Source organism: Rhinoderma darwinii, chromosome 2, assembly GCF_050947455.1.
Source record: "Rhinoderma darwinii isolate aRhiDar2 chromosome 2, aRhiDar2.hap1, whole genome shotgun sequence".
NCBI lineage: Eukaryota > Metazoa > Chordata > Amphibia > Anura > Rhinodermatidae > Rhinoderma > Rhinoderma darwinii.
In genome coordinates, this window is record NC_134688.1 from 323,651,753 (window position 1) to 323,678,340 (window position 26,588).

General features: G+C 39.7%; 1 protein-coding gene across 7 annotated transcripts in view; it reads right to left on the bottom strand.

Moving 5' to 3' along the window:
- The window catches only part of NAV1 (neuron navigator 1), a 735,938-nt gene that overhangs the window by 109,594 nt on the left and 599,756 nt on the right, over positions 1 to 26,588 (bottom strand). For all 7 annotated transcript variants that reach the window (XM_075853621.1, XM_075853615.1, XM_075853622.1 and 4 more), the window contains 8 exons: positions 10,371 to 10,549; positions 8,954 to 9,116; positions 7,546 to 7,699; positions 5,097 to 5,191; positions 4,795 to 4,890; positions 4,538 to 4,703; positions 4,214 to 4,449; positions 136 to 290 (listed from right to left, as the gene is read on the bottom strand). In XM_075853621.1, coding sequence (XP_075709736.1) covers positions 136 to 290; positions 4,214 to 4,449; positions 4,538 to 4,703; positions 4,795 to 4,890; positions 5,097 to 5,191; positions 7,546 to 7,699; positions 8,954 to 9,116; positions 10,371 to 10,549 — 1,244 coding nt within the window. The remainder of the gene's footprint in view (positions 1 to 135; positions 291 to 4,213; positions 4,450 to 4,537; positions 4,704 to 4,794; positions 4,891 to 5,096; positions 5,192 to 7,545; positions 7,700 to 8,953; positions 9,117 to 10,370; positions 10,550 to 26,588) is intronic.

The window sequence follows — 26,588 nt, forward strand, 5'->3', positions numbered from 1 at the left end:
TAGCTAAGCCACGCCCCTAAACTATTAGCTTTAACACAAACTTTAACATTGGTTTCCAAGGTAAACATGTGCTTTAAATAATATGTATCTTCACAAACTATTCAGATTTGGTAACATTTTGCAGTTGTCCCTTACCACTTATGATATTTGCAGATCAAGGCCCCATTGATCAAGTCGCTAATGGCTTCACCTTCACTAACATCATCCAGTAAAATTACTAAAGGGATGTCACAAGTTCCCGCATCTCTGTCAATTTGGTTCGCCAAATTGGACAAATATAATTGCAGATCCTATGAAAGTAATGTAAAAGTTACACATATTAATGGCTTTTCCAAGCTAAGTATATAAAAAACAATACAGTATCAAAGCAATGTAATATCACTCTTTCTAATAAAAAAAACATATTTAAAGAAACAATCAGCACAATATCCAATGGTAGAAGGTGACCTAAAAGGAATTCATGCATAAACATACCTGCTGAGACAGCATTGACTATACATTGCTTAGAAATATTAATATAATCTTAAAGCAGACCTGACCTATCTTAAAGCAGATGATACGTGTACCATGTTAAAATAGCTTTTTAGAGAATCTACATGGAAAAGATGCATATTATATGTAAATAAACATACCATGTATAATGTGGAATTTTTTAAAGAGGATCTGTATTCTGACTGCGATGCTCTATGTAATGGCAGCATAGTATGGGGACAGGGGACCTCACATTTTATCCATGCTGTGTCACCAGCTCGCATTCCACACTTGACTAAAATATGCAACCTCTCACATGCGGAACGTTACCTTAATCTTTTATGCATGCTCTAGTCACCCCGAATCTCAAGAAGCCCACTTCTAACCCTTCCTACCCTGCAAACTATCGCCTGGTTTCTAACCTTCCCTTCGTTTCCAAACTTCTAGAACATTTTGAATATATCTGGTCAATTTCCTCGCTTCTGCTTCTCCCTAAGGGTCAGTTCACACAGAGCTTTTTATCGCTGATTTTGATGTGGAAACTGCGTCGGAATCAGCATCAAGAGACACCCCAATTTGCACCCCATTCGTTTCAGAAGCAGATGCATTTGTTTTCCGGGCGGCTGTTGGCTGCTCATGGAAAAGAAAAGTGGCATGCTCTTTCTTTGTGTGGTTTCCGCCTCTGACCTCCCATTGAAATCAAAGGGAAGCATAAAAACCCTGTGGTGCTCATTTGGAGAATATCTTACCGCAGTTTTTGCATAAGATTTTATACGAATAAAAAAAGTCACAAAGTACGTGGAGAAAAAAAGGTTCAAATCCACCCAAGGACAACATCTGCATGGAGTTTGCGTGGATTTCCTCTGTGTACTCTGGTTTCCTCCCACACCCCAAAAAACATACAAATAGGGAATTTAGATTGTGAGCCCCAAAGGGGACTTATGTACAGCACTGTGGAATATGTTGGCGCTATATAAGCAACAGAAATAAATAAATAAATCCCTTACAATCTGGCTTCTGTGCTTTACATTTTACTCAAACTGCAATGCTCCCTTTTAATCCTTCTAGATCTATCTGGCACATTTGACTTGGTAGATCACCCAATGTGCCTGTACACTTCTCCACTCTTTCGGCTTAAAGAATACTGTCCTATCCTGGTTTTCCTCCTATCTCTCTGGCCACTCTTTCAATGTGTCTTCTGCTGGCTCTACTTCCTCTCCACTTCCACTCTGTCTGACAAACTTCCCCAAGGTTGAGTGTTAGGGTCGCTCGTCTGCTCCTTTTACAAAGAGCTATGTTTGGGGATGTGCGATCATTACTAAGATTGCTCTTCCTAAAACATTTCTGTCATCTCGGCAGCACATCTCCCTGTTTACACATGGAGATGTGCTCCCGAGAATGATAATATTTCTTGCACCATAAAGGATACAATCAGCTGTTGAACGGGCAAATGCTCGTTTATCGGCTGATCGTTGCCCTGTTTACACCTTTACACCTCTCCTGTTTTCACACTGCACAAATCCATTTGAGCAGAATATCAGCAGACTTGGTTTCCAGTACCATCTTTATGCGGATGACACCCAACTATATATCCTACCAGGACATTTCTGCTCTCCTAAAAACACCAGTGAGTGTCTGTCCATTGTCTCAGTCCTGTCTATATCTCAAACTTAATCTTTCTAAAACTGAGCCTCTTTTATTTCCTCCATCATCTTCATCACATAAACCCGATGTCTCCAACTACATCTGTAACATGACATCATCCTAGGACATCAGGCTCGATGCCTAGGAGATAAACTTGACTTGTATCTGTACTTTCTTGCTCATATTCAATCAATTTTCAAATCCTGTAACCGTCCCCTAAAAAACATCTTTCTTGTTCTTCCCTAACTTACCTCTGACACTGCTACAACACTGACCCAGTCCCTGATCGTTACTAGTCTAGACTATTGTAACTCACTACTACCTATGTTGTTATACCAAGCCCGATTAAGAAACCTAAGTAGTCTCGAAAGGTTGATGTTTAACATCATTTATTTTTATTAGCCATTAAAAGGTATATCTGCAAGACTGCTATTTCCTTTAACTTACTGAGAGCAATTAAACTTTTTTCAACTGGACATCACGGTACAAGCAAAAAAATGAAATCTTTTTTCACTACTACCAGGCATTCCACTAAAATGACTGGCTTCACTTTATCCCATCATGAACACAAAAGCTCGGGTAGTCTCTGTCTAGCAGTTATAGCAACACCTCTGCTTTCTGTCATTCATTACACTTGTTAACTAGTCCTTGGAAAATTAAATTCAAAGCTCTCCATCTTTTCTCTCATCTCCATCTACCAATCCACTTATGCTCTTCGCTCGGCCGATGATCTACAACTCTTGTTACATTCTCTCACTCTTATCAGAAGGATTCTACCACGCTGCACCAATTCTGTGCAACTCACTGTCCCGTGGGAGAGACTGTAACAAGGGAGGATAAGATTCGTTGATCATTGGCCGGTAGATGGAGATGAGAGCAGAGATGTATGACTGTGCAGCATCGTGGAGAGTTTTGAATTAGACTTGCTCCTAACAATCCAATTTTTGAGTGGGCCTAGAAAGCTACTTTCTTCAGGGAGACTGGTGCCGAATAACCATAGACCATGGCCCATACACAACCTGACCTGGTCACAAACATCTCCACTTGGGAACAATATCTACATATGCCTAAATGGCACAAAAGGACTTCTCACTGACTCTCTAAAATCTAACTTTTAGTATCTAATTAATAAATATACTTAACAGAACGAAAATGTGTACTAGCGAACTTATGGTGGAAAGTTAATTAAAAAAACTGCAGGTACTGTGTAAACGTTGGTATGTTTATAATCCCCTTTTCAGAAACACTTATGTTGCGTTTAAGAATTAAAATAACTCAGTAACTAGTATAATGCAAAATGTCATAAGATGGAAAAGCTGAATGAAGAGCACAATTAGCAATTGTGATATGCAACAATTGGATTCACTGTGAAGTTATTTATATATGTAGACAGCAACTGCTACAGTATGTACATATTATCAAACCTCAGTTCCCCTATTGAGGATTATATAGCATATCGGGTGGCCAACATCGCTATTATGTTGAATTTATACACAGGCTCTGCATTTAACACTGACAATGCGACCCCCCCCCCCCCCGACATGTTTCTCCAACACATAGGCGGTTTCAGGGGACTCAGGACACTGACACTCTCAACAGTAACAAGGCAATCTAACACCTAGGATGCTTACGTCATTAAAATATCTCCACCCCACTTTGCTATGTCCTCAACTAGCTGCCCTCATCCACAACGAAAATGTTTTCTCAGGTTTTTTCATGGAAAAGTGTGCTGCACTATTGTTTCCGTGAAAACTGAAATTTAGTGTAACGGAGGCACACCGAAATCCCCAAAAATACCATTGAAATGAATGGTATTGCAAACGGAAACGATACTTTCCGTTTGACTCTCCGTTCATCTGTTCCTTTGACGAGACAGATGAATGAAAGGCCAATGCTGATAGAAAAACTAATGCTTATGAAAATCATTTATCTTCAATATATAAAATTGTAATAATATAGGGTTAATTGCAAATACAGATAGGCTAGCAGTACTATACAAATTCTTATGATGCCTCTGCTAATGAGAGAAATATTGCAAAACGCCTAAGCAGAACAGAAATAACTACAAAACATTAGCATAGGAAAGAAATTGACTAACCTTGCAAGACTGCTGATGCATGTTGAAAGGCGTAACAATGCCTTCAGTTACCTCTCGTCCAGACCTTTCCACCAAATACTCAGCCAGTCTATGTGCTAGGAAGCTTTTCCCTGTCCCACTTGGACCAGACAGCAGCAGCCGTCGATGCTTAAGCAACAAGCTGACATAGTGCTGAAGCATTGGTTTTGGGATGAGTGACTCAAACACAAGGAGGTCAACGCATTTCTCTTTCAGACCTGGGTACAGACATAACAGAAAGAAAAAAATAGCAGTTGTAGTTTTAAAAGAAAACAAGCCACTAACTACCTAGACTTATCATCCAACCTTTTAAGTGTAAAATAATATTTGTAGTGCTGCGCAGGTTCCTGGAAGGGAAAGTATCAGGTGCCAGTGTATCTAGAAACCTCTTTATGTGTCCTAGGTTGTATCCGCTCACAGAATCCCTTCCTAGACCTAATGTAGCTCCTGGATCAACCTGATTAACATAATCCTACAAGAAAAGATCCAAAATAAAACAATTAGAGTTAAAGGACTTATTATTTAACTCAAATAAACAAGAGAGCTGTGAAAGATAAAGTTACCTGAAAGATTTGGCAAACAGCATCATCCAGGCTTTTCCAGTCAGCTTTGTTACTAATCTTTACATAGCCCAAAAAGAACTCCTGTTGCTTCAGATCCTGAAATATAATTAGAAGACTAATAAAATAAACATAAGTTTTTATATTGTTAAACATTTCTCATTTGTTAATAAAAAACTATTTATTTGTTTTCTCTTTTCTTGTATTCAATAAAAAATAGTATTACAATTTTAAAAATTTTGATTTTTATACACTTTTTTTTAACCTAATTTCATTCCTTATGTAGGATCAAATGATAGACTTACGCTTTTAATAATACGCTGTGAGGGCACTCTCACTACAGTACGTAGTGTTATTTCCCGTTGAGGAGAACCGTTTACGCCATCCATTGGAGAAAGATCTGTAAGAGACTCACACTGTATAAGTCTGGATTTTAAAAATGTTATAATACAAAAGACATATGGAATAATTCATATCTGTAAAATATACAACATAAATGCATACTTGCCAAAATTCACGATTTTGGTGGGACAATTGCTCGAATTGGACCGCAAAAGGAGCAGAGTTTATGCAAATTTGCAGCAACCTATGTCCAGCTGTTTTGGAGTTTTGAGTTTTTAGAAATAAAGAGGCAGGGATTTAAATGTTGCTAAGTATGCATAAATGTATAAAACAGATCAAGAATTTAGAATACTTTGGTTTTACAGCACATAACCACTATTTTAAATAGACTGCAGATATTATATTAAGGTAGATAAAGCTAAAAGTGAATTAAAACGTGTAACCAAAATCTGACAAAAACAGCAACTGCATGAGTTTATAACATTATTAGTAACCACAATTCAAGATTAACCCCTTCCCGCCGCAGCCCTTTTTCAGATTTAAATTTTCTTTTTTTCCTCCCCACCTTCCAAAAACCATAACTTTATTATTTTTCCGTCGATATAGTCCTATGAGGGCTTGATTTTTGTGGGACGAGTTGTAGATTTTTGTAGCACCATTTATTGTGCCATATAATGTACTAGGAAATGGGAAAAAGCATTATTTGTGGGGTAGAAAATTTAAAAAAACTGTGATTCTTCCATTGTTTTTTGTGCGTCGTTTTTACGGAATTCACGGTGCAATTAAAACAACATGTTAACGTTATTCTGTGGGTCAATACGACTACGGCGATACCAAATATATATAGTTTTTTCTATATTTTACTACTTTTACAAGTAAAAACCTAAGTGTAAAAAATAAAATTAATTTTGTTTCGCCAAATTCCGAGAGCCATAACTTTTTTATTTTTCCGTCGAATAAGTGATATGAGGGCTTATTTTTTGCGGGATAAGCTGTAGATTTAATGATACCATTTTGATCACTTTTTATTTCATTTTTTGTGGGAGATGAGGTGATCAAAAAATAGAGATTCTGGGTTTACAATTAATTTTTTTTTACGGCGTACACTGTGCGTGTTAAATAATGATATATTGTAATAGTTGAGACTTTTATGGATTTGGCGATACCAATTATGTTTATTTTTTTTTACTATGCTCTAGCGGGAAAATGGGGAAAGGGTTTTTTTTTTAACTTTTAGTTTTACATTTTTTAACATAAAATAACAAACTTTATTTTACTAATTTTTACTTTTTATTAGTCCCCCTAAGGGGACTTCAACCAGCGATCGTTAGATTGCTTGCACTATATACTGCAATACTAATGTATTGCAGTATATCGTGATTCTGAGAGACTTCTATTAAGCCCTGCCTGAGGAGCACAAAGATGGCGGACCTGGAGGCCTTCATTAGGGTTGAGACGTTTTATAGGTATTACTTTTAATAAAAGTAGAAACAACACTACTCAGGTTTTGACATATTGATACATACACATTAGTAAGGTTGAAAAAAGTGACACAATTTCATCACTAAATATCACACAGGGGACGTTGCATAGCAATAGTTTGAATCAGGCTTCGGTAATATGCTTTTTCTACTTGAGTCAATGGGGTAAGTGTAACTCATACAGGCTCCACAACTTCCTGTATAATAAAACTGCATGGACTGTTCCACACATTCTCTTCACAGGGGGACACAAACTCCTATCACAGTGACTGATGATTTTTAGACAGGCTCCTGTCACAAAGTTATAATGAAAAAGATCACAGTTCAGCCTCCTTGACACTTTACCTAACATTTCTTAGCTTATATAGAATAATACCGAAGGAAGGATAATCACCCAGGCAGAAATGGTACTAGCACTAGCTGCTCACGTGATGCTGTGATGAGGTTATGGGATTGATAGAATAACACAGAGTAAGAGAAAGCTAAATAAATCTAAAATTCAAGATGGTGACTGATCAGAAGCAGACAGGAGGCTAGATTGCAGGGAAGTGAGTACAATATACATAAAAGAAGTGCAGAGATTGTTAGACAATTCTGGAGGGGGCTATTATATGAACATTTATGGCATATCAACATTATGGCATGTCTACTGTATATTCCATAAATGTCTGGCATTGTTAAAATTTGTTATGGTTATTGATTTTGTACACTGTGAACAATAGAATTGTTTGACTACAGCACCTTTTTCGACTGACCCAGTTTTCTGCAGAATTTTTTGCTACATTTCTTATCATTTATTGCAATAAAATGCCACCCTGTATTTTTTTTAGAACTCTTTACATTTGTGAATTCTTATGTAATTCCTCAGGACTGAAATAATAAATGGGGAGCTGCGTATGCCATAATATTGCTAACATTTGTATCGCATTACCTGTATCTGATGATGCTGAAATTCCTAAAGACTGTGTTAGCGTCAATGCCAAGGAACGTCGGGGAGAGGCAGAGGATGGGGGATTATTTGTGGGTACTGAAGGAGGAACCACTTTCAAACGGTCATTTTCTGCCTTTAACAGGTCAACTTCCAGCTGATGAGAAATGGCAAAACGAAGAAAAGTAAGACAGAACCAGAATGTAGCTACATAAAATTTCTTATTAGGATATGTTCACAAAAGTCTGATTTACTAGATTCTGCAGGGAAATCCACCCGAAAGTGTGCAATAAGTCATGCTTATTTTGGTGCGAATTTTCGGGCGTGTATACCTCTGCGGAAAGCATTTGACAGAAAAAAGGCCATACTCACCTCCTGTCGCTCCCATAGCAACTTATCCCTGCTCCCCCGACTGTTCTCTGTGCAGCTGGCTTCTTGTAATGGGGTCTCGTCAGAGGAAGACCAGCCGGGGAGAGGGACGCGTTGCTATGGAAGCAACAATGGCGGGGAGTATAGACTTTTTTTCATTTTTAAAAGGGAGTCTTTCAGCAGTTTTGCCCCCTGAACTGGTGACAGTGCTATATAGAGGATAGGGGGAGCAGTGTTTACGCTACAGCCATCAATCTGAGAAGAGGGGAGAGGCTGGGGAGCATTTAGTCAAGAGAGCCCTAGGCACTGCACATGAAGGGGCCGCCTCCTGGGCACTTGTAATCGCAGCGCCGTGGATGTTAAAATGTGTATTTTTCAGTTATCACCTCAGGTCAGTTTATACTGCTCTCCCTATCCTCTATATAGCGCTATCAGCAGTTTTGAGGGGTCAAAACTGCTGACATACTCTTTAAACTTCTTAAAAGTGCTTTTCTTTTTACTTGCAGATTTTGTGAATTAGCTGTGTATCGGCATTTATTGCAGATTTTGACTTCACAACAAATACTGCAGTATAAATTGACATAAAAATTGGCTGCGGATGAGATTTGTTAAAATTGAATTCACTTTGCTGCTACTGTAATAGGCTGCATATTTTCCGACCGACATCTCCATCTGGAAAATCTGCAGTAATGCCGCTATATGTCAGCGTAGCCTTAAAGCTTATGCACACATCCATGTCCTTTTATTTGGCCACAAAAAACGGACTGCATACGGATGGCTCACGTGTGCGGTCTGATTTTTTGATCGGACCCCTAGACTAGAATGGACAAGACCGATCCACAAAAACGACAGGAATAAAACCTGCCCTGAGTTTGGTGAAATGGACATACGAATCCACAAAAAAACGGATGTGTGCATGACCCTGTAGAAATAAATGGGTGAGTGTGCTTTCTGTTAAAAAATAGACGGATAGCACACTTAAGAAATTAACTGATGTTTGCATGAGCCCTTAAAGTATCTGTTCCTTTAAATGTCAATTTACCTGCATATTATGCATAGTTTCTCTAAGCTGTTCCAGTTGGTGGGCAGAATTAAGTGCTTCCAGGCGAATGTCAGTTAGCTTCATCTCTTTCTCCCACAATTCTGAACGTAACTCGGACACCTCTCGCTTTTCTGGCTCTTCCCCTTCTTGAGCTTCAAATATACTAGATAACCATGAAATAGTAAACATTTTAATTAAAGTCTTATTTTGTTTGTACATGTATCCTCCTCTCGTTGTAAAGTGACGCAGAATATGTTGTGGCTATATGAATTAAGATTTTTATTATTTACTTTTAAAGGATAACTGAAGAAGTCCTGCATAGGAATCAACGAAGATTATTCCCTTAAGAACCGAGCCTATTTTGGCATTAAGGATCATGTCGCAGGTCGCCGATGGGGGTGACAGAAGGAGCCCTCTCCCTTTGTAGCCACTTAGAAGCTGTGGTCGCTATTGAACATGGCATATGGGGTATACTACAGCCGGCACTAGCTGCTGATGGTCCTGTGCCATCCACTGGATGTTCTATTATGTCCTACTGCGGTAAGAATACCACAAGGATGTAATTGTGGTTAACAGGAGACTTTGATTGTCAGTTGTATGTCAAACAATTAGTTAGTAGCCAGGTATATAGGTTCGGAGACTTCTTGAAGACAGACTGCTTAATGTATTGTACTTTTTATTAGATTGTATGGTTCATTATGCTCTCATCTGGCTTTGTCTACTGAAAAGGCCGTTTTCTGTTCATATTTTAACCCCTTCCAGTCGCAGTGATTTTTCATTTCTGTCTTTTCCTTTCCCCATTCCAAGAGCCTTCATTTTTAAATTTTTCCGTTGATTTAGCAGTATGAGGGGTTAAAATGAAGCAATTTATTGTACTATATAATGTACTGATAAACAAAATTTCCATGGAATGGAAAAAAACAGCAATTCCTTCATTGTTTTTTGGGCTTAGTTTTTACAGCATTCACCTTGTGGTAAAAATGACATTTAAACTTTATTCTGTGGATCAATACAATTTTGGCAACACCAAATTTATATAGGGGCTCGAACAAGCGATTGTTAGATCGTTGACACAATACACTTCAATACTTATGTATTGAAGTATATTATACTTTTACTGCTCTCATATTAAGCCCTGGCAACAATTGACATACCCTGAAGGGAGGATGATGAAGAGGGCCCCACCACTTTCTAATGGCTTAAATGCTGCGGCATCTAAGTGGTTATACGGATCTATATGGTTATACGGATTATACGGATATCAGAGTTAACTCTAATTCCAGACGTTAAAGTGAGGCGTTGGTTGTAGCATACAGCCGACACCAGCTAGGTATGGAGCAGCTCAGCCCATGAGCCCACACCATACTACTAAAAATAATTTAATAAGTGCAGACTGAACATAAAATAAGATACGTACACAGAGGATGAAGGTGAGGAATGCAAGGAAGGTGACTCTGGACCTGGTGGTCTATGGTGTTGTTTTGGTGATGTTGGTGCAGATGAGTCAGGAGTTGCCATCTCTTCAATATCAGAGTAGGAGGTGGCTGACTTGGGTCCTTTTTTCATACTGAATGCTTTATTAAAAGAGCTGCGCAACTATAAATATCAATAAATTTACATAGGAATAAATATTTTTTTTTAAAGAAAAATTATACATAACGATAATACAATACTATAAAATAAAGCAATACTTTTACTTCTAAACAACAATGTTCTGCACTAGTGTTACCCAAGGAATATTATGAAAAAAATATTGCCATAGCAATTGATAAATGTATCAAATGGCACATACCAATTACTGTATGCATTATTAAAAATTTGTTTTTGTAAATATATGTAGTCTATTATTGGTACCCTTACATTTTGTTCAAATAGTGCTTCAATCATTTTGAAAAGTATTGAAATCAAAATAATGTCAGCAGAGATATAAAAAGGATAAGTATGGGTACAATCCAAGTAATACATGACTAGATTATACTTTTTAAAAATATCACTTTATTAGCTCAGACATGGTTTGATGAAAGCAATTTCTAACTTTCTATAGTACTTACTTTTTAGAGACAATACATTTACTGTATTTATAAGCTTTTCCAACTAGTCATGTACCCCTTGAGATAGCAACCATATTCATGCCTTTTATACCTCTGCTGACCACAAAACTATTTGTTCAATTGAACCATTTTGGATATCCACATCATACCATAACTTCATTTGTATTGTATCTAATTTAGGCTATGTTCACACGGAGTATTTTGGGGGAGGAATATCTGCCTCAAAGCTCCAAACGGAATTTTGAGGCAGATATTCCTCCCCCAAAATACTCCGTGTGAACAGCAATTATCGCGCCGTTTTTCGCCCGCGGCCATTGAGCACCGCGGGCATAAAACACGCTTTCTCCTGCCTCCCATTGAAGTCAATGGGAGGTCGGACGCGGAAGCGCCCGAAAATAGGGCATGTCGCTTCTTTTTCCCGCGAGGCAGTTTTACTGCTCGCGGGAAAAAGACGCCGACGCCTCCCATTGAAATCAATGGGAGGCGTTCTCGGGCCGTTTCTGCCGAGTTTTGCGACGCGGTTTCCGCGTCAATAAACTCGGCAAAAGACCCCGTGTGAACATAGCCTTAAGCAAAACCTTTTCTGCTGGTTGAAATTAAAATGTTATGAAACTAAAAATGGAAAAAAAGAAGAAAACAAAGAGTTGTCCAAGGTGGCTAGAAAGGTCATATTCCTGTGACTGCTGTTTCCAATATTATGGTCCATGGGACTATAGAAAAAATAAAGAAGAATATTCACCCAAAATTTCTGACAAAGATCGAGAATTATCAGTAGTTGATAGCTTTTCTGGGCTAACTGAAGAGATGATGACAAATAGCAAGACTACTTATTGCCAGGCATCTCGAACTGCACCACACTAAATGTGGTTTTCTTACTTGAGTGTGCTAAATGTAATGCTGGGGGTGTTTATGTAGGGGTAACAGGACAGCTAAGAACAAGAATAAAGTCTAACTGCAACATAATAAAAGAGACAGGTCATTTTGTATAAAATGTCAGAAAAAACATTGTGGATAGCAAATAATTTGGTCAATTGAAACTGAAAAAAGTGGAAAGGTACCAATAATGTCTGAATCTGTAGTTCAATTTCCATTGCTGCTGTACCTGAATAGTCATTTTCAAGTTTTCAAATGAAAATGATGATTATAAAATCAAAATCCCAAATCAACATGAATTACACTGTACAATTCAATACAGTCATGCTTTTGTTTCATCTTTGTTTGGGTTACATAATGAAGCATTATGAGAAAGTTAAAAGTTTGCATATGGGGCCAAATACAGTCTTTTGTTTATTACATTTCCAGTCAAAACATCATTTAGTACAAGTTTCGTAATTCAATATAATTTTACATTTTCAGTATTTTATTTTGTGTGTCTTTCACAGCCCCTACCTATTCTTTGGGAGACTTTCAGTGTTTCAAAGCAATCTACAAGTGTATTTTTTCATGCTTCTTATAAAACATCTCTAGTTCAAAAATTTTATTAAAAGTTGTATGCATTTTAGCACAATCCACAAAACAGATTTAAAAGGGTTGTCCAGGAAAAAAAATAATTCTGAAAAGTATCCCCCAGCCTTGGTTTGCCTTCCCTAATACCCCCTATTAACCGCCTAACCAGTTTCTGTTTGATCTCCATTGTCACTGCTGCTCTTTCTGTTTGTTTACATCCCTTGCTTCTGGTCCTGGCTGTTTCCTGTCTTTTAACCCACCATACCCATGATCCCTTGCTGCATCTGATTCGACAGCTTGCATCTCCCCCTCCCCCCCGCTTCCTCCAAAGCATCTCAGCTATACGCCCATCTATGTTCACAGGTCCTTCCCTGCTTTAATTCCAGGCAGCTCCCTCCCTGCACACGGTCCTACACACTAGAATCATCATTATCCTTTGTGCCTCCATCTTTCCCTGATCTAAGTACAGACACCCATCTCCCTCCCCCACCCCTTTCACAGCCTGATAAATGGAAGTCTGCCCACTCCACCTATGTCAGACATCTTGGTACACACAATCCAGTTAGCACATTTTCCTCATCTGCTGCTAGATCTGTTCCAAGAGATCCTGTATTAGGCCCTGTTCTTTCTGAAATTCCGAGGCAGATTTTGATCTGCCTGCACACCGTTTGCTGCGTTTTTCGCAGCGTTTTTGCCCGCGGCCATTTATCGGCTGTCCAACAGCCTGCTGTAACGGTCAGGACCGGAACTATGCTCCGATCCGGCCGATTAACTCCATAGATGCAGCAATCAAATCGATCGCTGCAAGTGGCTTCTAGCATGTCGGCCACCATGATGGTTGCCACGGGTGCGGGTGTCAGCTGTTTGTCAAAGCTGACATCCTGCTCTAATGGCCAGGACCGGCTCCGATCCAGCTGATAAACCCGTTAGTTGCAGCTATCGGTGAATCGAGGTGTTAGATCGCACCCTATGGTTGCTAATGGCAACCATCGGCACCCGCGGGGGTGACGATGGTTGCTATGGCAACCGTAGCCTAACAATTGCTTCCTAGTATGGAAGACTATTAGGGCATGCCCCCACGTGGCGGATTTCCTCCGCAACTGTCCGCATCAATGCCGCACAGAATCTGCGTTGCAGATTCTGCAGCGGATCTGCCCAAAATGTGCAGTAAATTGATGCGGACTAGCTGCTGCGGACTGCGGTAAAAGTGCTTCCCTTCTCTCTATCAGTGCAGGATAGAGAGAAGGGACAGCACTTTCCCTAGTGAAAGTAAACGAATTTCATACTTACTGGCCGTTGTCTTGGTGACACGTCCCTCTTTCGGCATCCAGCCCGACCTCCCTGGATGAAGCGGCAGTCCATGTGACCGCTGCAGCCTGTGATTGGCTGCAGCCGTCACTTAGACTGAAACGTCATCCTGGGAAGCCGGACTGGAGACAGAAGCAGGGAGTTCTCGGTAAGTATGAACTTCTATTTTTTTACAGGTTGCTGTATATTGGGATCGGTAGTCACTGTCCAGGGGGCAGAAACAGTTACTGCCGATCGCTTAACTCTTTCAGCACCCTGGACAGTGACTATTTACTGACGTCTCCTAGCAACGCTCCCGTAATTACGGGAGCCCCATTGACTTCCTCAGTCGGGCTGTTACCTAGAAATACATAGGTCCAGCCAGAATGAAGAAATGTCATGTCAAAAAAGCAAGACGCATCCGCACCACACATAACATGTGCATGACAGCTGCGGACTTCATTGCGGAATTTAGAATCTCCATTGAAGTCAATGGAGAAATTCCGCCATGAGTCCGCAACCAGTCCGCCACTGGTCCGCAACAGACAGTGCATGCTGCGGACACCAAATTCCGCTCCGCAGCCTATGCTCCGCAGCGGAATTTTACGCATCGTCTAATCGAACACTTCTAAATAGAAGTGGAAGTCAATGGAGAAATGGCTCCGCTGCGGATTAACGCTGCGGAGTGTCCGCAGCGGAATTCAAGTGAAATTCCGCCACGTGTGAACCCAGCCTTAGGCTTGCTGTCAGTGAGTAGCTGACATCTCTAATACACTGCACTATGTAGGTAGTACAGTGTATTAGAATAGTGATCAGGGCTTCATGCCTGTCCCCTGGTGGGACAAAAAAAAAAGTTAAATCAAGTTAATAAAAATGTTGTAAAAAAGTTAAAGAAAAAAGTTTCACGTTAAACAACACTAACAGCCTTTTTTCCCAAAATAAGTCTTTTATTATAGGAAAAAACGGAAAGCATGAAAAAAAGTACACATTAGTGGTATCACCGCGTCTGTAACGACTCGAACTATAAAAATATCATGCTATTTTACCCGCACGGTGAACACCGCAAAAAAATAAAGAACAATTCCAGAATCACTGTTTTTTAGTCACTACCCCTCCCAAAACAGAATAAAAAAAGGGATCTAAAAAAATGCATGTACCCCAAAATTATACCATTAAAAACTGCAGCCCGTCCTGCAAAAAACAAGCCCTCCCACAGCTTTTTTTACGGAAAAATAAAAACGTTATGGCTCCCAGAATATGGCGACAGAAAATTAATTATTTGAAACAAAAGTGATTTTAATTGTGCAGATGCTGCAAAACATAAAAAAACAAATATATATATGCTATCGCCGTAATCAGACTGACCTGCAGAATAAAGTAAAATTGTTATTAATAGCGCATGGCGAACGCCGTAAAAAAAAAAAGAATAAAAAACATCAGAATTGCAGGTTTTTGATCGCCTTGCTTGCCAAAAAATGAAATAAAAAGCGATTTAAAAAATTGCATGTACCCCAAAATGGTACCAATGAAATCTACAGATTGTCCCACAACAAATAAGCCCTTACATAGCTACGGTGGAGAGAAAATAAGAAAGTTCTGGCTCTTAGAATATGGCAATGCAAAATGTGCAGAGTGTCCAAAAGCGGATAAGATTGGGCACCATTTATCAGTGCGACACTGGCCACATATCTATGAATTATTATTTATTCACCCCATTATTATACCCTCTTATTATACCCTGATGTACCCCGCACAGCTTACATATACCCCCACATCATAAACTGAAATACCAGCAAAACCCCAAACAAAAAAAGCCACTATGCAAAATCTGCGCTCCAAAAGTCAAATGGCTCTCCCTCCATTCTGAGCCCTGCAGCGTGCCCAAACTGCAGATTACGTCCACATATATGGCATCGCTATACCCGGGAGAACCCACTTAACAGTTTGTGGTATTTATCTTCAGTGACACAAACTGGGCACAACATATTGTGCACTAAAATGGCATATACCTGTGTAAATTAGCATTTTTCACTTTGCACCATCCACTGAGCATTCATTTCTAATAAAAACAAACAAACCTGTTTAGTAAAAATGCTGACTACAGCCCTTAACAAAATGCCTTGAGGGGTGCAGTTTCCAAAATGGGGGTCACTACTTGGGGGTTTGTTTTACTATTTGACCCCAGAGCCCGCCATTGTGGGCTAATGCTGCGAAAATCACCAAAATAGGCCTCACATGCGCCTTTCACTCCTAAGCCCTGTCATATGTCCAGGCATATGATAAATGCCTTGAGGGGTGTAGTTCACAAAATGGGGTCACTTCTCAGGGTTTTACACTCTACTCTGGTACCTAAGGGAGCTCTGCAAATGCGACATGGCGCCCGTACACCAGTCCAGCAAAATCTGCGCTCCAAAAGCCAAATGGCATTCCTTCCATTTTGAGCTCTGCCATGTACCCAAACAGCAGTATAGGGCCACACATAGGGTATTGCCGTATTCAGGAGAAATTGGGTAAAAAATTGTGTGTTGTTTTTTTTCTCCTATAACCCCTTGTGGAAAAAAAAGTTGGGTACAAAACTACATATTTTTGGGAAAAAAATAATAATTTCATTTTCACTGCCTCATTCTAATACAATCTATGAAACACATGTGGGATCAAAATGCTCACTACACCACTAGATGATTACGCTGAGGGGTATAGTTTCCAAAATGGAGTAACTTCTCAGCGGTTTCTACTGTATTGGTATCTCAGGAGCTCTGCAAATGCAACATGCCGCCCAAAAAACAATCAACCAAAATCTACATGCCAAGTAGCACTCCTGCCATTCTGAGCCCTGCGGTGTGTCCAAACAGCAGTTTATTACCACATATGGGGTATTGCCGTACTCAGGAGAAATTGCTTTACAATTGTTGGGGTGCTTTTTCTCCTTTATTCCTTGCGAAAATGAAAAAAATGCAACATTTGAGTGGAAAGATGTAGATTTTCATTTTCACTGCCTAATTCCAAAAAATGCAACCAAAAAATAGTGGGGTCAAAATGCTCACTATACCGCTAGATAAATTCCATGAGGGGTGTAGTTTCGCAAATGGGGTCACTTTTGCAGGGTTTGCACTATTTTGGCCCCTGAGTGGCTTTGCAAATGTGACATGCAAACCATTCCAGCAAAACTTGAGTTCCAAAAGTCAAATGGCTCTCTGTCCTTTCTCTGCCCTACCATGTGTCCACACAGGGGTTTATTACCACATATGGGTATTGCTGTGCTCAGAAGAGTTTGCTTTACAAATGTTTGGGTGCTTTTTCTCCTTTATCTATTGTAAAAATTAAAAAATATGAGGTAAAACTACATTTTATTATGAAAAACTTTGATTTTAAATTTCATGGCATAATTCCCATAAATTCTGTAAAAACGTAAGGGGTCAAAATGCTAACTATACCCCTAGAAATATTCCTTGAGGTGTGTAGTTTCCAAAATAGGTCACTTTTGGGAAGTTTCTGCTGTTTTGATCCCTCCAGGGCGTTAGAAACACGACATGGTACTGAAAACTATTCCAGCAAAATCTGTTCTCCAAAATCTAAATGATGCTCCTTCGCTTGTGAGCCCTGCTGTGGGTCCAAATAGCAGTTTATTACCACATATGGGGCATTGCTGTAATCGGGAAAAGATGGTTTACAAATTTGGGGTTGCTTTTTCTAATTTATTCCTTGTAAAAAGGTCTACTTTTTTTTAGAAAAAAGTAGATTTTCCTTTTTACAGACTAATTCGAATAAGTTTAGTAAAGAAACTGTGTGGTCAAAATGCTAACTATACCCCTAGAAACATTTCTTGAGGGGTGTAGTTTCCAAAATGGGGTAACTTTTGAGGGATTTCCACTGTTTTGGCACCACAAGATCTCTTCAAACCTGACATGGTGCTTAAGATATATTCTAGAAAAAGGCGGCCCCAAAATCCACTAGGTGCTCCATTGCTTCTGAGGCCCGTGCTTCAGTCCAGTAGCGCACCAGGGCCACATGTGGGATATTTCTAAAAAGTGCAGAATCTGGGCACTAAATATTGAGTTGCATTTCTCTGGTAAAACTTTCTGTGTTAAAGGAAAAAAATTATTACCAATGAATTTTGGCAAAAAAATGAAAATGTTAAATTTCCCCTCTACTGTACTTTGCTTTAATTCCTGTGAAACGCCTAAAGGGTTAAGAAACTTTCTGAATGCTGTTTTGAATGCTTTGAGGGGTCTAGTTTTTCAAATGGGGTGATTTATGGGGACTTTCTAATATATAAGGCCCTCAAAACTACTTCAGAACTGAACTGGTCTCTGAAAAAATAGCCTTTTGACATTTTCTTGAAAATGTGAGAAATTGCTGCTAAAGTTCGAAGCCTTGTAACGTCCTAGAAAAACAAAAGGACTTTTAAAAAATTATGCAAACATAAAGTAGACATACGGGAAATGTTAACTAGTAACTATTTTGTGTGGTATTACTATCTGTCTTACAAGCAAATACATTTAAATTTTGAAAAATGCAAATTTTTTAACATTTTCTCAGAATTTTGGGGTTTTTCACAAATAAACACTGAATATATCGACCAAATTTTACCACTAACATAAAGTCCAATGTGTCACGAGAAAATATTCTCAGAATCGCTTAGATAGATAAAAGCATTCCAGAGTTAATATCACATAAAGTGACACATCAGATTTGAAAAAAATTGCTGTTTCCTTAGAGAGGCTCTGTCACCAGATTATAAGTGCCCTATCTCGTACATAATCTGATCGGCGCTGTAATGTAGATAACAACAGTGTTATTTATTTTGAAAAATGATCAGTTTTGGGCAAGTTATGCACAATTTTAGATTTTTGCTAATTAGTTTCTTAATAGACAACTGGCCGTGTTTTTACTTTTTTAGCAACTAGGCGTTGTAAAGAGAAGTGTATGACGCTGACCAATCAGCGTCATACACTTCCCTCCATTCATTTTTAGCAGTACTCGCAACACAGCGAGATCACGCTGTGCAGTCACATACTCCCACATTATCTGTACCGAAATGTCTTGAGAGTGATCAACGAATACTTCACATGTAACAGTAAGGTTATGTTCACACGCTGAGTCAAAAACGTCTGAAAATACGGAGCAGTTTTCAAGGGAAAACCCCTCCTGATTTTCAGGCATTTTTTAAGCCACTCGCGATTTTCCCGGCCGTTTTTGGAGCAGTTTTCTATAGAGTCAATGAAAAACAGCTCAAAAAAGGCCCAAGAAGTGACCTGCACTTCTTTTTCGTGGCCGTTCGTTTACGAGGGCGTTTTTTCAAAATGGCCGTGTAAAAAAACGGCACGTCGGAACAGAACGCCGTTTTTCCCATTGCAATCAATGGGCAGATGTTTAGAGGTGTTCTGCTTTCCGATTTTTCTGTCGTTTTTCGAGCGTTTACGGCCGAAAATAGGCCGTGTGAACATACCCTAATTATGTGGTATACATCATTAGATTTCCATGTGGCCTAGCCTATGTGGGAGAAACAACTCAGCGCATACGTAATCGCATCAAACAACACAAATCCACCATACGATGTGGCAACAGTCTCCTCCCCAACCCAGCTACTTTCTTGAACAGAAACCTAATATAACTCAACTATGTTTTCAGGTACTAGAGCATATTCCTGTTCCTAGAAGGGGTGGAAACAGAATACTTACATTGAAACGCAGGGAGGCGTATTGGATCCACACCCTACAAACATTGAATCCCAAGGGACTCAATAGAGAGTATGAAATCAGCAGCTTTTTACAGTGACATATCATTACGATTATAGACGCCCCTATGTAGCGATCATACTAACATCATGTTATTGATTTCTGACATTTGTCTATCCTACAGCCCGTTTAGTTTTATACCCCCCTTTTTTGCATATCCCCCATTCTTTTTATACCCATATTAAATATAACATTTTTATTACAGACTTAAATACCTATATCTCTGTTTTCTGGATCTGCGAATGGCTGACTTCATCCATATGTATCCTTCCACAATGGTTTGGTTACACTTATAGTGGGTTCTCTCAATAATCTACCCCTTCCCTACATTCCTCCTTCCAATGTTAACTACTTCTCTACATCGTTCCTTTTACTGCTTTACTTCTATAGCCTCTATTCAGTAACCTCATACCACCACTAGCCTTTAGTCATACAGATGCTCATTAGGTTCTACAAGCCAAATGCAAGTTTCATATCGTTTAATGTCATATAATCTGAGGGCATTCACAACATGGCGATGATTACTCTCATCCCTTACTGTGATTGACTGTATGCTAATTAGCCATGTGTTAACACAGAGATTCAGAGTAGAACGCTAGTGAGATCATGGTGACCATTTCCTATCCACCAACAACATCCGGCTACATTGCGTTCCACACGCCTGCGCTCCACACATCCGCTTCCCCTCCATGATCCAGTGCATCCCAAAATGGCCACTCACGACAGCACTAGGACACACCCCCTCTACACTAAGACGTCAGAACGGATGTCAGCGCCACCCACGCGGCCGCTCATAACGGTGCATAAATTAGGGCCTGTTCACATCAGCGTTGGCTTTCCGTTCCGGGGTTTCAGTCAGTTGAACCCCGCAACGGAATGGCAAACTGAAACCACAGCTTCCGTTTCAGTCACCATTGATATCAATGGTAACAGAAACTTTGCTAATAGTTTCCGTTCGTCACTATTCCGGCAGGTTTCCGTTTTTCCGACGGAATCAATAGCGCAGTCGACTCTGCTATTGATTCTGTTGTTAAACCGGAAACCTGCCGGAATGGTGACGAACGGAAACCATTAGCAAAGTTTCCGTCACCATTGATCTCAATGGTGACTGAAACGGAAGCTGTGGTTTCAGTTTGACTTTCCGTTGCTGGGTTCCCCCGACGGAAACCTCCACCATTACGCAGGATCCAGGACAACACAGGTAAACCCACATAACATACTCCTGTCAGTTACCTTACAACTTGGATACCAAGGATCTGCAACGTTATTGATCTCTTATATACACCATCTATGGTGTATATATATTTCTACACTATCTAGTGAGTCACCTATATCTAGAATTTTTTTATTACAAACGGTCTGCTACCATACGTCCTTTTAAGATATGTAATTTTTCCTTAACAATCTTTACAGCTGTGTTTATATACTCTGACAATTACTCCATAATTGGTAAATCTAGATACACAATTCATACCACGACGATGTGCAATTGTTTCCTGTACTTGGTGTATTTTCTGTATGAAATGTACCACTTTAAATATGTATAATATGAAATATATTTAATGTTATTTCCAATATATATTTGACATAATTTGTGACATTTAGGTAAATATGTACCTACCCACTCCATTTATTGCTTCTGACAAAGCTTTACATTCATTTGTGATATGTATGCTGGATTCTAATATAATTTGATGACATTATGTATTATATTCTATGGAGTTTTATTATAAATACATTTTAGTAAGTATTTTGCATCAGTATTTGTAGGCCAAAACCAAAAGGTGGAAAATAAACAGAAAAAGTTTAATGGAAAGATTTGTACGTCTTGGTGTTTTGTATCCACACCTGGTATACGAATGCAAAATACTGACCAAATTGCACAAGTATGAATGAGGCCGAAGGCTGCTTTCAAACGAGTATTTTTCAATAATATTACAGTACATCCGATTTTTTTTCTGTCCATAATATGGAACTAATGTTAATCTATGAGGCGATTCACATGGGCGTAAGAAATGTGGCCGTTGATTAAAACGCAGTATGCACTACCTTTCATCCATTTTGCGGATGCAAAACGCATGCAGCCGTATTGCATCAGTATTTAAAATCCGGCTGCAGCATTGAATAAAAAAAACAAAATAACACAAATACGCAGCAAAAATTAGGGTAAATGTGAATCCAGCCTTAGGTCACTTTTCACTTATTTTAGTATTTTGATCAATATTTTGCATCAGTGTTTGCAAGCCAAAGCCAGAAGTAGATTCAAATCGCAGAAGTGCAAATCTTGCCATTTAAATTTTTCACTGTGTTTGTTCCACTCTTAGTTATGAAAGGGAGTAAGGGCCCTTTTACACAGGGCAATTATCGGGCAAACGAGCGTTCATTGGCATTGATTGGCGCTTGTTCTTATGGCCAAAGTGGGCCGGTATAAGAGGACCCTAAGAGTGAGTTTTCCCTCCTTGGTTAAGTAAAAATTACTACTTTTTACACTATTCACTTAAGTTTGTTTTATGCAATGTTTCTTCAGCTCGTTTGAGAGCAGTTTCTTGTTTTTCACTTCCTGTCTGTACTATGTACCCAGTGGAACCTGCGGACTTCTGGTCTTGCGCCCGATGTGAAAGGATGATAACATGTAGCTCCACTGAAGCCACGGAGCTCTCTTAGTACCGACTCCCCCAGCCCAGCTTCTTTTCAAGCCTGCTCTTACCGCTCCCGGCCTGCACACTAGCACCCACGTCCAACCCGCCTGCCTTCTGAGTCTGAGTTTCTCTATGGGAGCCCCTGAGATAGCACAGTACAGCATTTCCGGTGCTCCCATACGGTATAAATGGAGCGGCAATGCGCATGAGCGACCTGCTGCTCTGTTCAAAATAGGGGTATGGGACCCCCGTTTTCATGATCGTGGGGGTCCCAGCTGTCGGGCACCCACCAATCAGCAAGTTATTAGTTATCCTACCAATAGGGTTTTAACTGGAATACCCCTTTAAAGTATCTATTAATACTGAAAAAGCCCAAAGACTATGGCCACCTAGAGATACTACAGGGGAGCCCAGGGTTGTCATTGCAAACCTTATGGATTGTAATGATAAAAACTCCTGTAGGCATCAAGAGAGGATAAAAATGCTGAGCTGGACGGGAATAAAATAATAAGTCTAACAGACTATTCCGTTAAAGTATCCAACAGAAGATCTCAACGAAATCTGTCCACTTTAATTAGGCTCTGTCACGAGTTTAGTAATGCCCAATCTCCTAGATAATCTAATAGGTGTTGTCACACCGATAATACTAGTGAAAATTGTGTCCTATAACTTTAATTATTTTAAAAGTTATGAGCTTTTTTTCTAAATATGCCAATGAGGCTATACTTGACAAGTGGGTGTCAACACCATTTCTTAGCAGTAAAGGATTTACAACTGTTTGGGAGATCCCTGATCTTCAAGAAGTGGTATTTTAAGGAGGAAGACAACATCTTCACAACACCACTAGAAAAAGAAACGTTACGAGTGTTGGAAGAATTACTTAATCAAGACGAATCTACACCCAAAAGGTAAGATACCTGAGTGTATAAAGAACAAATCTACAAAATGTCCCCCTCTTTCCATTTGTCCAGCAGTGGATCTGTTCGTGAGACTTGTCTCTGACGTATGGAGTACGATATCTCACCAAATCAGCAATGATAATCTGAATCGATCAGAGAGGGAAAGTCTTGATAAAATGAAATCTTGGGATGATGTGATAGTGAAACCAGCTGACAAGGGGGGCAATGTAGTACTGTGGCCACGGCAGTCGTATGTTAACGAAGCAAACCGTCAATTACGGAATGCTGTCTGCTACAAAAAACTTACTTTTAACCCCCTGTCATCCTTCAGACTGAAATTTCACAAGATTCTGGAAGATGCTGTGGAAAATGGTATAATTACGAAACTTTTGAGCGACTCCCTCCATGTGCCAGAACCTACCATACCAACAATGTACCTGTTGCCTAAAATCCATAAAGATGCAAAGAATCTGCCAGGTAGGCCCATTATCTCGGGTTCTGGGGGTCTGACTGAAAAAGCTTGTAAATGGATAGATTTCCATGTCAAACCTCTGGTGGAGTGTCTCCCGTCTTATCTTCGCGACTCGGCCGACTTATTACTTATTATTGAAGATCGAGGGGATCCATCTGGATCCGGACCATTTATTGGTCACGTGTGATGTTGAGTCCCTTTATACCAGCATTCAACATAGGGACGGCTTGCATGCAGTGGCTAATTTTTTATTGATGAGCAATATTGAAAAGGAGACCTCTCATCTTATTTTGTCTCTTTTGGACTTCGTCCTTAAACATAATTTTTTCACCTTCAATGGATCCTTCTTCCTACAGCTCCAGGGGACGGCTATGGGGGCAGCTTGCGCACCCTCTTATGCCAATCTGTTCCTTGGGCTGTGGGAGAGGGACCTTTTCCTGTCATATCGTGAACCATCAATGAGCCGTGTCCTGTTTTGGGCACGGTTCATCGATTACATTTTCATGATCTGGCAGGGTACTCCAGATGAACTCCTTTCTTTCATGAATGTTTTGAACTGTAATTCTCTTAACATCAAACTTACGTATAAATGGAGTCACCTCAGTATTGATTTTTTGGATATTTTGATCAAGAAAGATATCAATGGTTTTTTACAGACAGATCTCCATCGGAAAGAGACATCTACTAATTCGCTACTGCATGCTACCTCCTCACACCCTCGACACACTATCGACGCGATTCCAGTCAATTTTTACGCGTTAAAAAGATTTGTTCTACTGAAGAAGATCTCAAATTTCGCTCAGATGAATTAAGGGACAGGTTCACCAAGAGGGGTTATAGCCAAAGTAGCATACGTAAAGCTCGCAATCGAGCATCAGAGGTGAATCGACAACAAATACTCCACGTCACTGCAAAAGATCGTAAACAATCAAAGGTGAGATTTGTTACAACTTATAACTCACATTGGGTAGAAATGCGTGATGTCCTGAATAAATTTTGGCCTATTTTGCTGACTGACCCTGTTTTGTAGAAGGTGCTTCCACATTATCCTGCCATGGCACCGCGCAGAGCTCGCAATCTGCGCGATGCCATGGTACACAGTTATCTTTCACCAACCAAACCTGGCAGGGTTTTTGGCACAAAGGGGCCTAAATGGGGCTGAAAAGCATGCAGCGTTTGCATAAGTTGCCCTAACATCGAGCGCTCGGACAACTTTGTGGACTCTAGTGGCAATAATAACTTTAAGATCTGTTGGCCCATATCCTGCAACACCTGCCCATGTCCTAAGATATATATAGGTATGACCACCCGTGAGTTGCGTTTGAGAGTAAGGGAGCATGTCAGGGACATTGAAAATGCGAAAATCGCAGATGATGTTGAACAACTCAAGACAATCCCTAGACACTTCCGACTTTATCACTCTTGCAATTCTAAAATGTTGAAGGTGAGGGGCATTGACCATATCAACATTGATATGCGTGGAGGTGACCTTAAAAAACTCTTACTACAGAGAGAGTGCAAATGGACTTGGAGGCTCCAAACTTTACACCCCAAGGGTCTCAATGAGACCGCAGGGTTTTCATCATTTCTTTGATTGCCAGCAGCTTTTAGTGGTGTTGGATTATTTTATTTCTGTAGTACATTATGTGTTTTTGTGATTTTAATATTTTCATATTTGTTTTTTACAGATTAGGCTTCTAACATGAGTTCTTTCTTTACATCTGGACTTTCTGCTTTTCCATTTTTTCTCGGGGTGTTTTCTGAATGATTATTCGCCTTGACCTTTCGTCGTGTCTATTGATCAACTATCGTTGAGACTGTTACTATGTTGGATGTTATGGTTTTTCATCCTTAATGCAACAATCAGTAATTTATGATTCCTCACTTATATTCTTTTAAACAGTCACATGTATGTCTGAACAAATATCTTATCTCTTCTTACTTGTTTTTCACATGTCAATATCACATTTTGTTAGGCACCACATCACCTTTATTCACATGGCTTCATATCGTCTTTTACTGTATGGAGGGTTTACACTTCATTATTTTTTATTTTTTTCATCACTTCATCATTATTTTTCTACTTCATTTTTTACCCCTTTACTTGTAACTTACCACTTCACCATTTATTTTGCATTATTTTCACCCATTTTTATTTACACATTTATCTTTTTATTCACATATGCATTTTATTTGTCAGAATAAGTTTATTAGCTTATGATTACTGCGTTTATGACTTTTAACCCATTTTTGCTAGATTTAAATATGTCGTGCACTATTCATTCATGTTTTTTCACATTTACTCACATATATTTATGTTATTACGTATACTATTGTCTTTGTTTATTAAAGTCTCATCAAAGACTATGGCCAGGCTAATAAATACTACCCTATTCTGTACGAGCCAGTCTATTTATATTCTTGTTGTATCCAGGGTTACTTGTCTCTCGCTGTGTCGCTCTCCCGATAGGTGTACGAGTGACCGGCCTCCGCTCCGCCGCTTGTGACGTGCCGCACTCCGGATTCACGGGACTGTGTCAGCTGACGCGGTGACGTGTATCCGGCTCTGGCCCCTTGTGACCGGCGTTTTTGGCGGCGCGGCCATCTTGGTGCACCTCGAGGTAGCGACTTGTAATTATACAGCGAGGTATTTTTCACATTTGGGATCCTCCCTTTGGATACATTACAACAATTGGCTGACTCCCCCCTTAAAAATGGCATACAGACTGTCCAACACCACCCCCAGACGAAGGCATTTGCGCCGAAACATGCGTTGCGGCGGACGCCTTGCTGTGCACCCAGTTCTGGACCTATCATGGGTATGTTTAATTGCTGCAATATGCTTTAATATTGCTTCACGTGTCAGCATTGTTCACATCTTGCTGGTATCTTCATACGTACCTTGTTATTCATCTTCATACCACTCTACATGGCATATGTTCATTTAACTTTGTTCAAACTTCTGTGGGCATGACATAGCTTGAAGGTGCATACAGCGATAGGTTGTGCCACTAGGCATTTACTTTTTGTCTACACAGTTTTCTTATTCTGTGAGTTGCATGGCTTGTATGTCTCTTTTTTAACCTGTTGGTTTGTGGATTCT